At 38.6% G+C, this 15,893-nt stretch overlaps 1 protein-coding gene across 1 annotated transcript in view; it reads right to left on the bottom strand.

Annotated features, from left to right (window-relative positions):
- Positions 1 to 15,893, bottom strand: part of TTLL7 (tubulin tyrosine ligase like 7) — a 72,715-nt gene that overhangs the window by 30,061 nt on the left and 26,761 nt on the right. Inside the window, exons 9-13 of the mRNA XM_070939435.1 lie at positions 9,735 to 9,829; positions 8,074 to 8,221; positions 7,899 to 7,972; positions 4,303 to 4,438; positions 2,633 to 2,719 (exon numbers count right to left, since the gene is read on the bottom strand). Coding sequence (XP_070795536.1) covers positions 2,633 to 2,719; positions 4,303 to 4,438; positions 7,899 to 7,972; positions 8,074 to 8,221; positions 9,735 to 9,829 — 540 coding nt within the window. The remainder of the gene's footprint in view (positions 1 to 2,632; positions 2,720 to 4,302; positions 4,439 to 7,898; positions 7,973 to 8,073; positions 8,222 to 9,734; positions 9,830 to 15,893) is intronic.

The following is a 15,893-nucleotide window of genomic DNA, read 5'->3' as shown; positions in this document are numbered from 1 at the left end:
CCAATAGCATAGAGTAGTGTTTTTCAACTTTGGCAAATTTAAAATGTGTGGACACACACAAACTGAAGCCCAGTCAGTTTAAGTTGTCAAGGTTAACAAACACTGGCATAGAGTAGTTCTGCCCCCTAATGGTTCTGTTAGAGTAGCTAATGCTAACCTAGCTACTCAGTCAAATCCAGAAGCTAAGAATGCAAATAACCCATCAATCTTTTTAATATTCCGGCTATAAAGAATGTAAACAGAAGAAGTGGGGGAGGTGATATTCCAGTCAGGTAAAAACAACATTCTTCAAAGAAAGAAAAAACAACAGATATTATTACGTAATTTTGGTATTACTCAAGGCTGCCCTCCACTGTTCTTGATCCCATCTCTGGCACCCTATAGCAACATGGAGGCAGGACCCACTGATTAAAAGTGTGGAGGTTTCAACAAACCTTCTTCTCAAGAAGCCCACTGGATCTAAACAACCTGGCTTCACTTTCTGCTCTGGTGTTGGTGCTTGCCCAATATTGCTGTAACCACTCACCTTCCAGGGGACACCTTGCCTGGTCTTCTTTCTGAGCCAATTTATGATAAAGGAACAGCTTACACAATTTGGGATGGCCTTCTGGAGGTGACTTTCATACCCTTCACTTTCACCTCTTTTGCAGATTCTTGACTAAAAGTATTCTCCTATTTCTACAGAAACAACCTGAATCTTATAGCAAAATCCTCTATTTCTTTTCCCTGGATATCCCCCAGTGTAATTCCAGCTCCATCAAAACTGTTGGGAAGATCGTACACTGCTGCTTTATTTCCCAACTCAGGCAGAACTTCTTCTTTTTTGTCATGTTTTGTCCTTGGACTTCTCTCTTTTTCTTTTAAAGGAACAAGACTTTCTCTTTATTGAGGAAGCCTTTTGCCCATGTGATTTAAAAAAAAAAAGGCATCTCTCCCTTTGAATGTTGACTAAAGCACAGATGCTACCCAATATTTCAAATGGCAGGAAAGCAAGCTATTCCAAAGTGAGATTTGTAGAACAAAGCTTTGTGCCTCAAACTTAGTAGCCTGGAAATGAACAAACAGCAATAACCTTTTAACTTTTTATAATAATAATAATAATAATAATAATAATAATAATAATAATAATAATAATAATAATGATGATGATGATGATGATGATGATGTCAGAGTTTGCTGCAGAAAATCAAATCCAGAAAGCACAGATAACTGATGCAGCAGGATTCATTAAATAAGAAACTTCCTTATATACATAATAACACATCACACATATGTACAATACCAAGAGCAGTTCTCAGAATCAGAAGCATAATCACAGAAGCAGTTAATAGGAAGGACAATAATAGGAGTACTTAACTTATATTTACACATATCAGTTAACCTAAGCCACTCCAAGCGCCAAGCTGTTTCAGCTCCCAAACAGCCCTCATTGGCTGACTTAGTTGCTATGCCTATACATTGGCTGACCTTGTTGCCATGTCCTATTCCAACTGTCCCCAATGGCGGACCTGTTGCCATGTCTATCCCAGTCATAAACTCTCATACACACTGACAAATGATTATTATTTTTAATTATAATAAAGCAGGATAATGTTTGTAGAAATAATAGCCCTTTGTGGGCATTCCTATAAACAAATGCATTGAGGAGGAAAGGTTTGAGGTGACTATGTTTCTTCACATACTGATTTTTTTAAAAGAACCTGTACCTTTTTCAGTGTTATCAGAATTAGATAAAAGTTGCAAACACACTATCCCTTCTATAAGGAGGACCCTGCCAAATTTCAGACACAAGGTATCTTAGAGAATATATACTATATAGCTTAGGTTGACCTGTGGAATCCTTAGTGTTCTCAGAACTTGGTTGTTTGTTTTCAGACTTTGCAATACCCAACTAGCTAACATCATCAGTGCAATGATGTTACCCAGTTGGGTAATGAAACATCTATTAGCAAACAAACAACCTCAGAAGAAATTTTACCATGGATCCGATCCCCTTTACAAAATTGAGAAGAAACAGGAACTTGTTTGGTGGTCTAATTCTGTGATAACCAACAATACAGAGTCACCCTTTCCTAAGAAGCCTGACAAATTGTAAAAAGAGTGGTTTATAGCCTTTTACATTAAGTGCCATCAACGTTGATTTTCAGGATGGGAAGACAGAAAATTAACTGCACACATACACTTCACTAACACCACAGGAAAGCTCTTTAAAGTGTGACAGCATGGCTGAAAAACCACTATAAAGAGTGGGGAACAGCATGTAGCAAACTAGTATGACCGAAGGGCTGCTGATTAATGGTTGAATTGAAAGGTAGACTTGTCAGTCATGGCTGTCAATCACTCAACTGGTTCCCTTCTCATTCTCTCTGCTTCTGCCTAGCTTCTAGCAACATGAAAGCACAGTAACCTCTTTGGCAAATGAAATATCATTTTGTAATCTTCCAGAATGTTAAATTGCTCATGAAATTTTATGACAGCGGCAATCAGTTTCTGGTTGTTTCAGATGAAATTCAGTTTGGGAATGTGGCACACAGAACTGATCCAAAACAGCCTAATTCAGCTCAGAATTTAGATGAACCAGATGCACTTCATTTAAAAATATAAATGTCATTTATTTCCATTCAATAAATACCTTTGGTCCACGTGATCTGACAGATTTTCCCATTAGTTTCTCATCATCAAGTTCACACTGTTCCAGAAGATCCAATATGTCTTCTTCCTGAAAAGATGTATTGTTGAATAAATGTGAACAAGTCAGAATGCACACAACATTTAGTATGTTGTGAAAACCGCCCTCCCCCCCCGCCTTATATTAAAAACAATGTCAATGGAAACTTGCAATTATTCTTGTTGAGGTAATTACAATGGTTGAAAGAAAAACTATGCCTCCACCTCCAGTTTAAATAGGGCTATTTTAATAGCTTCAAGGGTTATTTTCCATTTTAATTTATTTGGCTATTTGTGTTTAATTCTTCCCATAATCACCACCATTTGCTACATACTTTGCCAATGATGTCCAAATGAGTTACAGCTGTCACAAAAGAACTCCACACTTTAATCTCTTCAGCCAGGTCCTGACAGTCCTTTCCATCTCTTCCACCTCTATCCCTCTGAAACAACAATTACACGGAGTTTGGAAGCACAAGAAAGAAATGTTGCCGCAAGGTGACAACACGAGACCTTATACCTCATGAGCCATGACAAGAGGCAATTGCAAAGTTGGATCTCACCTCTTATTTCATCCGTCATAAGAGTCCAGACTTGGTTCTGTGCAACTTCCACCTTTTCTCAAAATTGAAGGAATACCTTAGTGGGCATCTGTTTGACTCAAACGAAGAGGCAGAAAGGACTATCAGGACCTGGTTGAAGAGACAAAGTGTGGAGTTCTTTTGTGATGATTGTCCACTGTTGGCAGAAGTGTGGAGTGAATGGTGGTGATTATGTGGAGAAGTAAATACAAGTAACAAAAGAGCTCAGTTCAAGGATTATTGTCTGTTTTCTTTATTAAATTATCCCTATTTAAATTGAGTTATGGAGGCGAAGGCGTCACTTTTTATTTAACTCCTATATAATTGTTTTTGGCATATTTTATTGATAGGTGCCCAAAAGCTAAACTAGTCAGGAATTAAGCAGTTGAACACAATAACTTAACCCACGGCAGTCCTATACATTTATTGATCTCTGAGTCTATGAACATTAACATTCCACAATGAGAAGACAAGATGATACTACCTAACCACAGCTAAGATCACTACATAGGAATTCCAGCACAGCTGTCCATGTAAAGGCCATTTGAAACAAGCATAAAATGAACAAGCAGTTTAGCATTTCTTTAAAAAGCTGCTTGAGGTTTCAAAACCAGGCAACATCTATCAGATCTTCTCCCTGGAAAGGCTGAAGTAATATGACATGTTTTTCTCTTTCAGGGTGCTATTTGCAAACTTGATAGATGAATAGCCAGAAAAAGCGTATGGGGAACAAACCATAATTGGATGCAACATGCAAAGATATAACACATGGTTTATGAATCCTTGATGTATGGATTCAGCCATTATGGTTTTTAAACCAACATTTAAAAGTAAGCAAATGAAACCGGAAAATTGTACTTTTTTTCATCAAGCTATGTTTGAATTATTAGTAAAATGTATAAATCAACAATGTTGGTTTCACTGCAGTATAAACACAACTGTTCGACAGTACTACAAATTGGATGAGAAGAAAAAAGAATCTAAACATTTTAGTATTTCCACATAGGAATACAATTATTTGAAACCATTAAGTCAATAGCAGCACTACTAATACCTTCATCCTTTTCAAAGGGTTGTTCATTTCCCGTTGAAGTGAAGCTGCCCTCCCAGCAAGAAATGTTTGAAAAGCTGTGGCTAACAAACCTTCATATTTTTCAAGCAGAAATTTATCATCGGGAGGGTAAATACGTCTACAATATAAATAAAAGAAAGGAAAAATCTATGAGATGCAAACAATTCCACAACCTGTTATCCTGTATACATGCTTAATTAAAATGAAGTTAAACAATATATATATATATATATATATATATATATATATATATATATATATATATATATATGCGCATTACTGTTCTAGCCAGGGTTTTTCCTACGTAAATCAAGATGTTTGTATTGCCATAGTTAAGCGACATCCCAAATCACTATTTTCTAGGCTTTATCAGACATTTAAGCAGCATTATGCTGTCTGCTGTAAGACTTAAGGGAGAGTAAGATAGATCTATTTCGGTCTTATAAGGCCTCCTCAGTCAGCCACACCCTCATTTTATGACTCCTCCCTGTATAACGGTCAAATATTTATTACACGGGAGAAGACCCAAATACACCAAGACTTGCATACCTGTACCCATGAAAATCTACGAAAACAAATATATATATGTATGTATTACATTGCATTGGTTTATGTACAGAGCTAAGCCACCGAGATTTTTCAAGGAGAACACCGATTTGGTAATATATTTAAGCAAAACACAGACTGTGAAAACACTTATTCTACTTAAAATCTACTGTATTTTCACTGGAGAAAGGAGACACTGCAACTAAAAAAGGAAAATAGGAATAAAGCTTGTCTTTATACAAATAATAAGCTTAAGTGTTCAAATACTCACTGTAATGTCAACCAGGTTTGCATGAGACACGAAACATTATATATTGCATTCATAATTCAGAGACAGAGAGAGTGAGTTTGAGAAGGACATTACAAAAACCACAAAAATTGCATTAGTCACCCACTACTTTCTTTCTGATAACAACTATCAATTATAACCCATTTCCTCCTTTCTATTCAGCTGAAATGACTGCTCCCTGTTCCACTCCGACCACACAGATTACAATTTATTAATATCCAGCATGGCTATTATGGACTGCTGGATGACACATACACAAAAATGTTCCAGACTTCAGGACAGATGCCTCCTTCTGCCATTTACAAATTCTGGAATACACCAGAATTAAAGCTGCTGCATAGATAAATACACAAAGTATTGCAACTACTTTGGAATCTCACTAAATCTGCTATATGTAATGGCAATATGCAATGGATGTTTTGTTTGAGAAAAGGAAGTTCTTTCCAACATACAACTTTTCCCTGCGATGGTATGTTTCAAAACACATTACAGAGTAAGCTACATGAAGTATTACAAATTTTACACATATTGAGGCTATTATTTGGCAGTGTTAGAATAAAGAGGGAAATTATTCCTCAATAGTACTGCTAAGGATGATTCAACAATGCTTTTGTGACCAAGAATTAATAATGAAAGTTGAAAGAGAAAGGATTCACATTTTCAGTCTTTTTTTGTTTCTTTTGTGATCAAAATATTTAAAAATAAAATAAGAACATTACTAGATTTCAATGGTATAAAGTGAAAAGCTTCCCAGGGCTAGGGAGCTGAATCCTTCCTATAAACTATATCTATTAGTTGCCCAAACTAATCAAGAAAAATTAAACCCCCTAAACAATTCTGAATTCCTTATAGTCACACCAAGACCTAGTTTCTAGCAGCAGGCACATAAGGATACTTTAATTAAAATGTGGCACAGTGGTTGGAAAATAGCATTGTATGCTAACTCTGACCACAGTTCAGAGTTCAATCCTGATGGGCTCAAGGTTGACTCTACCTTCCAGCCTTCTGAGGTCAATAAAATGAGGATCCAGATTGTTGGGGGCAATATGCTGACTCAGAGAGGGCTGTGAAGCACTGTGAAGTGGTATATAAGTTTAAGTGCTATTGATATTAGTATATGTCATCTTTCAAAACCTGGTTTTCCCAAGGCTTTCTTAAAACACACAAATATCACCCAAATGAAATATCAAATAAAACATAGTAATAAAAATATTTAACATTATATCAAAGGAGAAGTTCTAACAAAAAGCTTCCAAAAACACTATAATGAACACCTTATGCAACAGCATGCGATCAATTTTATCTAAAATTTTATTAGATTTCAGGGTTTTTTTCCTTTTTAATTGGGGAGCAATCAGGCACCAGGTATTTTGCTGCTAAGGTAAAGGTAAAAGTTCCCCTCACACATATGTGCTATCGTTCCCGACTCTAGGGGGCGGTGCTCATCTCCGTTTCAAAGCCAAAGAGCCAGCGCTGTCCGAAGACATCTCCATCGTCATGTGGCCAGCATGACTCAACACCAAAGGCGCACGGAACACTGTTACCTTCCCACCAAAGGTGGTCCCTATTTTTCTACTTGCATTTTTTACGTGCTTTCGAACTGCTAGGTTGGCAGAAGCTGGGACAAGTAACGGGAGCTCACCCCATTACGTGGCACTAGAGATTCAAACGGCTGAACTGCCGATCTTTCGATCAACAAGCTCAGCATCTTAGCCACTGAGCCACCGCGTCACTCAATTCTGCTGCTACATGCCAGTAAAACACATTATAAAGCTCTTAAAATTAGTTCTCTATTTTTTATCTTTCCTTATGCTGCATTTTGAGATTCCGTTCAGAAGAAACACATTTCTGTATCTCATTTTTAAAAAGAGCTATCATGATTTTTAAGGAATTCCTTTTTTTTTATTGAAAAAGTTTTTCAAATACAAATTTTTCCCCCTTTTTTCCCCCCTCCTCCCTAACCCCCCCTCCCCCTCCCCTCCCCCTGTGGCTTCTCCAAAATAAAACCCAAATTAATAACAGATTATATAATACTTTACCATCCTTTTACTCCACCCCCCATATGCTAACCCTTTCTTTCTAACAATATTATTATATCCCCCCTATACTATACATTTCAGAGCAACATTCAATTGTAAAATTATATAATAAATCCTAATTTGGCAATTTCAACTCATAATCTACCCATTTCCTCCTCCCTCATACATATATCTCTTAATTCAAGTCTTTTACGTATATTAATATATGATTTTTAAGGAATTCCTGATGCATGACAGGACATTCTTCTGTAAACTATCAAAAGAACTTAGGCTGATAGTGACATACCTCAAAATCTGTCTTAAAGTTTAACAGAATGAAAAACTCATTAATATCTTGCTGTTATAATCCGAGATCAATTGGGCAACATGTTGTTTAAGAAAGTTGGCTTCGTTATGGCTTTGATTTCATACTACATCTGTCTTTATACTAAACTTCCATTTTAGCCAGGAAAGCATTCCCTCTGAATATATATCTCTGAAATGTCTCTGAGAACTATAGAACCATGATTCATCATGTGGTTAGCAATAGTATTTTAAGAACACATAGCCTACACCCATCCTAAGGTCTATTAGTATTAGCCCATTTCATCATTCAAGAAAAAAGCACCTTTACGCAAGCATGATACAAGCAAAGTGAATTCCATTCTAAATCAAATGAATCCAAGATACACTTTGAATTAGGAAACTAGGGATTACATAGTTACCTATAATTTCCCATGTGCCTGTTTTCATGCTCTTCTTTGGAGATCTGCCTGCGTACTTGTGCAAGTCTCTCTTTCTGGAAGCCAAGAACATGTGGAAATGACTGAACATACCACTAGAGAAAAAGGTAGAAAACATGGCTCCTTCATTTATATATACATAGATGTTTTAAATTACCAGTTCTTCTCTCCTCCTTTCTAGGGAACGCCGTTGCTTTTCCCAGTCAGAGGATATAGGTGACAGCCTTTTCATTGACCCTTGGCCGTACAGCCTCTTCTGAGCTTCTGCTTTTTGCTTGGCTAAATTTTTTCTTTTATCACTTGTCCTGAAAAGAAAATACTGGAAAAGATCAACAAAAGCCAACCAAGTGGGATTTTCAGCTTTTCTGGCACAATGATGTCAGAGTCCAGGGCTATCTTTATTTGCAAATGACCGGCAAGATCACTTTTTTCTCATACCTACCAACCTCCCAGATGGAAAAGCACAAAAAGTTTGCCATGATTGCAGAAATAGAGGTCGGCCATTTTCTTCCTTTTGCTACATGGCAGCTATTCCAAGACAACCTTTCTGTTTTCATCCAACTTCACTGGCAAGCCAATGAGTGCTTGGTACTGACAAGCAGCAATAGAGGGGAAATAGAAGTTGCTACTACTACAACTGCTCTTCCCTAGGAGAGAGCAGATGGGAGCTATCTCTGTTAGCCAAACAATGAACTCTCAGAAATAGGTTCTCCTCAGAAACAATCCTCCTCAGTTGGTTATTAATGTCAGGCCCCGAAAGGGTGGTGAACACCTGGCAATTGCCAGACTCTGCTGCTTTCAGATGCTTCACCTGGTAATACATGAACAACTAACTCCTCCTAAAGACCCTGGACCAGGGGCGAAATCCAGCAGGTTCTGACAGATTCTGGAGAACCGGTAGCGGAAATTTTGAGTAGTTCGGAGAACCAGCAAATGCCACCTCTGGCTGACCCTAGAGTGGGGTGGGAATGAAGATTTTGCAGTATCCTTCCCCTCAAGTGGGGTGGGAATAGAGATTTTGCAGTATCCTTCCCTTGCCATGCCCACCAAGCCACGCCCACCAAGCCACACCATGCCCACCAAGCCACGCCCACAGAACCGGTAGTAAAAAAAATTGGATTTCACCACTGCCCTGGACAGACGGTACCAAACAAGATATTGGAATTCCTACCATCAACTAGATCAGAGGAATACATAATGTCCTCAGAAGCCTCATTTATAATAAGCTGTTTAAAAAGAAATCATATGGTTCTTGGCATTTTCACATGACACAAAACAATATCCATAGATATACAGTAGTACCAGTCTCATTGTAATCTTCTTAATCCAATCAGATGGACAAAAGAATACGTCTTTCTTCTGCCTCAAGAAACTACTTCATAAAAAATCTGGCCAGACCAGTATAGTTCTTGGATCAAACTAAGATTTAACTTACTCTTTTCCAATAATGACAAAGATTGTATTATATTCAGATTAAATATGATTTAACTTAAATCATATGACAACAATTTTTGGAAAATATTTATTTATTTATTTATTTATTTGTTGGGACTTGTATGCCGCCCTATCTCCACAGGACTCAGGGCGGCTCACAACAATTAAAACAGAACAGACAAACCATTAAAACAAAAGTCCAAGTTAAAATTAAGAAATTCAATAAAACCCAGATTAAAACCCCCTTCAGTCCAAGGCGGCCAGGTGAAATAGCCAAGTTTTCAGCCCACAGCGGAAAGAGCGAAGGTCGGGTAAATGGTAAATGGTAGCTCTTTTTCTTTTATAACCAAAATAAATAATGACAACTGGCCTATGCATATTTACCTGATGTTGAGAAGCTGTAATGCATTCAAAAGGACACCCTTTTTCACATCATAATCAATTTTCTGGTCAGTACCAAAACTGGGGGCTCGATTAATCTGAGAAAATGGGGGGGGAAAGAACATTTTTAGGAATGTTAAATAATAAATCATAGTATGTACAAAACTTTCCATCACTCACACATATGCATGCATCACAGACCAAATTTTCAAGATCCTTACTTGCAAATGTAGCAAGTACCGTATTTTTCAGAGTATAAAATGCTCCAGACTATACGATGCACCTACATTTTTGGGGGAGGAAAACAAGAAAAAAAAATCTGCCTCTGCCTCCCAGCAATTTGCCTCCTTGCAGCAAACAGCGGAGGCCCGCTGCAATAGGCAATGGCAATCCCTGCAGCCTGAAACAGCTGAGGATCAGGAGGACGATCCAACCAACAATCAGCTGCTTGTGCTAATCAGGCTGTGCTGAAAATGAAACAGGCTGTTTTTGCTGCAAGGAGATAAATTACTGGGAGGCAGAGGCCAAAGGGTGGCGGCCAGCGGGTGGGCGGGGCTACATTCGGTGTATAAGACACACCCAAATTTTCACCCTCTTTTGGGGGGAAGTGCATCTTATACTCCAAAAAATACGGTAAGCATATTTTTCTATCTGAAAAAAAATCCTCTTATTTATAAAGCAGGTAAGATTTACACAAATGCTATAAATTTTATGGCATATGAAATATCCAAAATAATGAGTTACATTTAAAATGTGTTTACTTTGCCTGTATTATTTACCTATTTGCTATTATAATTGGAGTATGAACACTCAATCACAAGTGGAGAAAGAGTAAATGTTTGCACTGTGCAGTGTAACACATTTTAATTCATATTTCAAAATGTTTAATGATTTGTATTAACTTTTAATTTTTACATAAAACTAATAATGTAAAGCTATTAAAATGTGTTTTACTGTAGGTTTGAGAGAAAACTACTGCCACCCATCTCCACAATCCCCATCTCAGACACATTAACATCAGCCAAGCCTCCTACAACCTACCCCATTCCATTGGGCCCATCACCTCTGATGAATACAGAGAATGAGGTGCAAGGTCTATTTCACAGACAAAAGCCAGGAAACGCATCGGGCCCAGACAAAATAACTCCTTCTTGCTTAAAAGCTTGTGCTGACCAACTGGCCCCCATCTTCAACCGCATCTTTAATAAATCTCTAGAGATGTGCTATGTTCCTTTTTGCTTCAAACACCCTACTATCATCCCAGTGCCGAAGAAACCCTTCATCAAGGAACTGAATGACTTCAGACCCGTTGCTCTAACATCTGTAGTTATGAAGACCTTTGAAAGGCTAGTGCTGGCCCACCTGAAAACCAACACCAATCCGCTGTTAGACCCCTTGCAATTTGCCTACCGAGCAAATAGAACGATAGATGCTGCTGTTAATATGACTCTGCACTACATCTTACAACATTTTGAATCTCTAAAGACCTATGCAAGGGTCCTCTTTGTAGACTTCAGCTCAGCATTCAATACCATCATTCCAGATATTCTTCTAACTAAACTAAATCAGCTGGCTGTACCTGACCACACTTGTAAATTGATCATAAGTTTCCTAACAGACAGGAAGCAACAGGTGAAATCAGATACCTGTACAATTAGCACAGGAGCCCCCCAGGGCTATGTGCTCTCTCGAATTCTCTCTATACACCAATGATTGCATCTCAAAAGATCCCTCTGTTAAAGTACTGAAGTTTGCAATGATATAACAATGATTGGTCTCATTTGAGACAACAATGAATCTGCACACAGAAGGGAGGTTAAACAACTAGCCTTGTGGTGCAACGAGAACAATCTTGAACTAAATACACTCAAAACTGTAGCAATGGTGGTAGATTTTAGGAGAAACCCTTCTATACTACCACATCTTACAATACTAGACAACACAATATCAACAGTAGAGTCCTTCAAGTTTCTAGGTTCTACCATATCTCTGATGTTAGGTGTCTAAAATGGACACCTAACATCAAAAACATCATCAAAAAAGCACAACAAAGAATGTTCTTTCTGCGCCAGCTCAGAAAGCTCAAACTGCCCAAAGATCTGCTGATTCTGTTCTACAGAGGAATTACTGAGTCTGCCATCTGCATCTCTATAACTGTCTGGTTTGGCTCTGCAACCAAACAAGACAGACATAGACTTCAACGAATAATTAGAACTGCAGAAAAAACAATCGCTACCAACCTGCCTTCCATTGAGGACCTGTATATCGCACGAGTCAAAAAGGGAATCCTATGACTATCACTAAGTGTTGTATCTTATGATTCTTGATAAATATATTTTATTTTTTCTTTATGTACACTGAGAGCATATGCACCAAAGACCAATTCCTTGTGTGTCCAATCACACTTGGCCAATAAAGAATTCTATTCTATTCTATTCTATTCTATTCTATTCTATTCTATTCTATTCTATTCTATTCTATTCTATTCTATTCTATTCTATTCTTTCTATCTCTATTCTATTCTTTCTATCTCTATCTCTATCTCTATCTCTATCTCTATCTCTATCTCTATCTCTATCTCTATCTCTATCTCTATTTCTATTCTATTCTAAAACCAAAACAAATCTGAAAAGTATAGGAATATATGTATATACAGAAGCTTATTATGCTTTGTAGAAAAAAGGTGATATATGAGGATATTATTCCTTCTAACAAAAAAAAATTGAGTAAGGTTCAAAAATATAGAATTAGTTACATTTCACTGTTCTTCCCAATAGGATCACAGTTGGAAATTCATGGCCCTTTTAGAAGATGACCAAGTTGAGCCGGAAGAAGGTATCAAATACATTGTTGAACTGCCTGGAGTCTTGATTTTCTGCACTTAATAGCACTCCAATGCTATATCTAGGAGCTCAGGCACCGTGGCCAGTTGTGAGGGATATTTGAAACTGTAGTGTAATAACATATGGTGAACCACAGATTCCCCATCCATGATATAGAATATTTCATGGAATAAATCTGAACTCCATGCTATTTAAAATCACTGAATGTAAGCTATCATATATACTGTATGGTAACCTATTTCAACAGCAAATCAATAAAATTTGATAGAATTAGTAACAGACCAATCAATTATTTATGCAGCGGACTACAGATAATAATGCTGCTACTCAATGAGTGCACCACAATGATGGATTAGGTCCTGTTCAATATCTTGGGGACTATAGCAATCAGTACATTTATGTGAGGTTGGAAATTATCTTCCTCTTGCAATACGAAGCCAGCAGTCACACAAATAATGTTTTGCTAGTGGCATTTTCTCAAATAGCAAAAAAGCTGTTATATTTTGATTTTTGAATTTGGATTCCCCTGATTATAGTAGGTATCAAAAACTAGACAAAATGCTTCACAAAACCTAGAAGTTGTCTACTTTTGATCTTGTGCTTTTGTTGCTTAACATCATGTTCGTATGTTTCTGCAATCCAAATATGTATTCTGACAGAAAATAATAATTACAATGCACTCTCCTCTCTAACCAACAGGAAGAAAGATCTTAAGCCACAACCCTCAATTCTCACAAATACTAAGCTGCTTAAAAACTTATCTCCCAGAGTTGGGGATAAGCCAAAATTTGCTACATTGTTATTCTAAAAATATTTTTAGTATACTTTGCTAAAGTATCGCTCTATTGATTGTATTGCCTATAACTGTTCAGAGTTGTAGGCCAGCAATATTGGGGTGTTAACAGTTTCCCCTCCCTTAGCTTAGATCCTGAGAACAGGAAAAGTATGAAAGGATTTATTAAGATAGTTTTAATCGTTTAGGCATTTAAAATCAAAACTAGTATTTTAAACTGGACCCCAAAACAAATTCTTAATCAATGAATGTTACGTTTGTATATTCTTCTTTACTGGCTTCACTTAACTGCAAACATCTGCAGTCTGGAAAACTCAGATTATCAACACAGAGTACAACACAATATATTCTGCTGTCAGAGTTGTTTTGCAGAGTGAGATGTGTGGCATATAAATTAATATGAATGAATGAATGAATGAATGAATGAATGAATGAATGAATGAATGAATGAACTATGCAGTTTTACAATTGTTACCAACTATCAACTATGCAGCTTTACAGTTGTTATTGAGATGTATTAAAATTGTAGATCAGTGGTGGGTTGCTCCCAGTTCACCCCGGTTCAGGCGAACTGGTAGTGGCGGCAGCGGGAGACTCCGCCCACCCGCCCAGATGTTCTGCGCATGCACAGAAGCACTACATGCTCACAAAGTGAGTGCACACAAACTCACGCTACCGATAGCGAACTGGTAGCGCCGGAATTTGAAACCCACTACTGCTGCAGATCCCTTAATCCTGCATTCAACATTGACTAGAGATCCTGAAAGTAGTGATCAACACATCTGATGGAGAACTATTTTCAAGCACATTAATCTATCTGTAACTTTGTTGTTGTTAGTTGCAAAGTCGTCTCCAACCCATCGCAACCCCATGGACAACGTTCCTGCAGGCCTTCTTGTCCTCTACTGTCCTCTGGAGTCCATTTAAGCTCACGCCTACTGCTTCATTGACTCCATCCAGCCACCTCATTCTCTGTCGTCCTCTTCTTTTGCCCACAATCTTTCCCAGCATTAGGCTCTTCTCCAGTGAATACTTTCTTCTCATTAAGTGGCCAAAGTATTTCAGTTTCATCTTCAGGATCTGACCTTCTAAGGAGCAGTCAGGTTTTATCTCCTCTAGGACTGACTTGTTTGTTTGCCTTGCAGTCCCAGGGACTTGCAGGAGTCTTCTCCAGCACCATAGTTCAAAGGCGTCAATTCTTTGGTGCTCAGCCTTTCTTTCACAGCCATACATTGCAACTGGGAAAACCATAGCCTTGACTATACGCACTTTTGTTGGCAAGGTGATGTCTCTGCTTTTTAGTATGCTAGATTTGCCATAGCTTTCCTCCCCAGGAGCAAGTATCTTTTAATTTCTTGGCTGCAATCCCCATCTGTGGTGATCTTGGAGCCCAGGAAAATAAAATCTGTCACTACCTCTATTTCTTCCCCATCTATTTGCTAGGAATTGAAAGGGCTAGATGCCATGATCTTATTTTTCTTAGTGTTGAGTTTCAAGCCAACTTTTGCACTCTCCTTCTTCACCCGCATCAAGAGGCTCTTTAGTTCCTCTTCGCTTTCTGCCATTAGAGTGGTATCATCTGCATATCTGAGGTTGTTGATATTTCTCTTGGCAATCTTAATTCCAACTTTCGATTCAACTAGCCCCGCCTTTCTCATGATTTGCTCTGCATATAAGTTAAATAGGCAGGATAACAGTATACAGCCTTGTCAGCCTTGTCCCAATTTTGAACCAATCAGTGGTTCCATGTCCAGTTCTCACTGGACATGGAAGGGTAGTTGGAGGGTAGAGCCGAGGACTTTGTACAGTATCTGCATGACAAAATCACTCAGATTCGGGAAGGTCTGGACTCCGACTGGGTAGTTTCAGCGGGGAGGACTGAGGCAGGTCTTGAGAATGTTATCTGGGATGAGTTTGATCCTGTGACTCCTGACGACATGGACAGGATTCTGGGTAGACTGAACACGACCACATGTTTATTGGACCCGTGTCCCTCCTGGTTAGTGCTGGCTTCTCGGGAGGTGACGCGAGGCTGGCTCCAGTAAATGCTTCATTGAGTGAGGGTGACTTCACTGCCGCCTTGAAAGAGGCGGTGATGAGGCCTCTCTTCAAGAAGTCTTCCCTGGACCCGGCAGTGTTGTCTAATTATCGTCCGGTCTCCAACCTTCGCTTTGTGGTGAAGGTTGTTGAGAGTGTGGTTGCGCGACAGCTCCCCCAGCACCTGGATGAAACAGTGTATCTGGATCCATTCCAGTCGGGCTTCAGGCCTGGGTACAGCACGTAAACGGCATTGGTCGCGTTGGTTGATGATCTCTGGAGGGCTCGGGACAGAGATTGCTCTTCTGTCCTGGTCCTATTAGATCTCTCAGCAGCTTTTGATACCATCGACCATGGTATCATGCTGCACCGGTTGGAAGAGTTAGGGGTGGGGGGCACTGTGTTGCAGTAGTTCTCCTCCTTTCTCTCCGACCGGTTGCAGTCTGTGTTGGCAGGGGGGCAGAGGTTGACCCCAAGGCGCCTCATATG

The sequence above is a fragment of the Pituophis catenifer genome, unplaced genomic scaffold (genome assembly GCF_029215685.1).
Source record: "Pituophis catenifer annectens isolate HBS135680 unplaced genomic scaffold, rPitCat1.0.hap2 SCAF_3, whole genome shotgun sequence".
Lineage (NCBI taxonomy): Eukaryota > Metazoa > Chordata > Lepidosauria > Squamata > Colubridae > Pituophis > Pituophis catenifer.
Note: the sequence above shows the minus strand (reverse complement) of the source record. Positions and strands in the feature narration are given on the sequence as shown.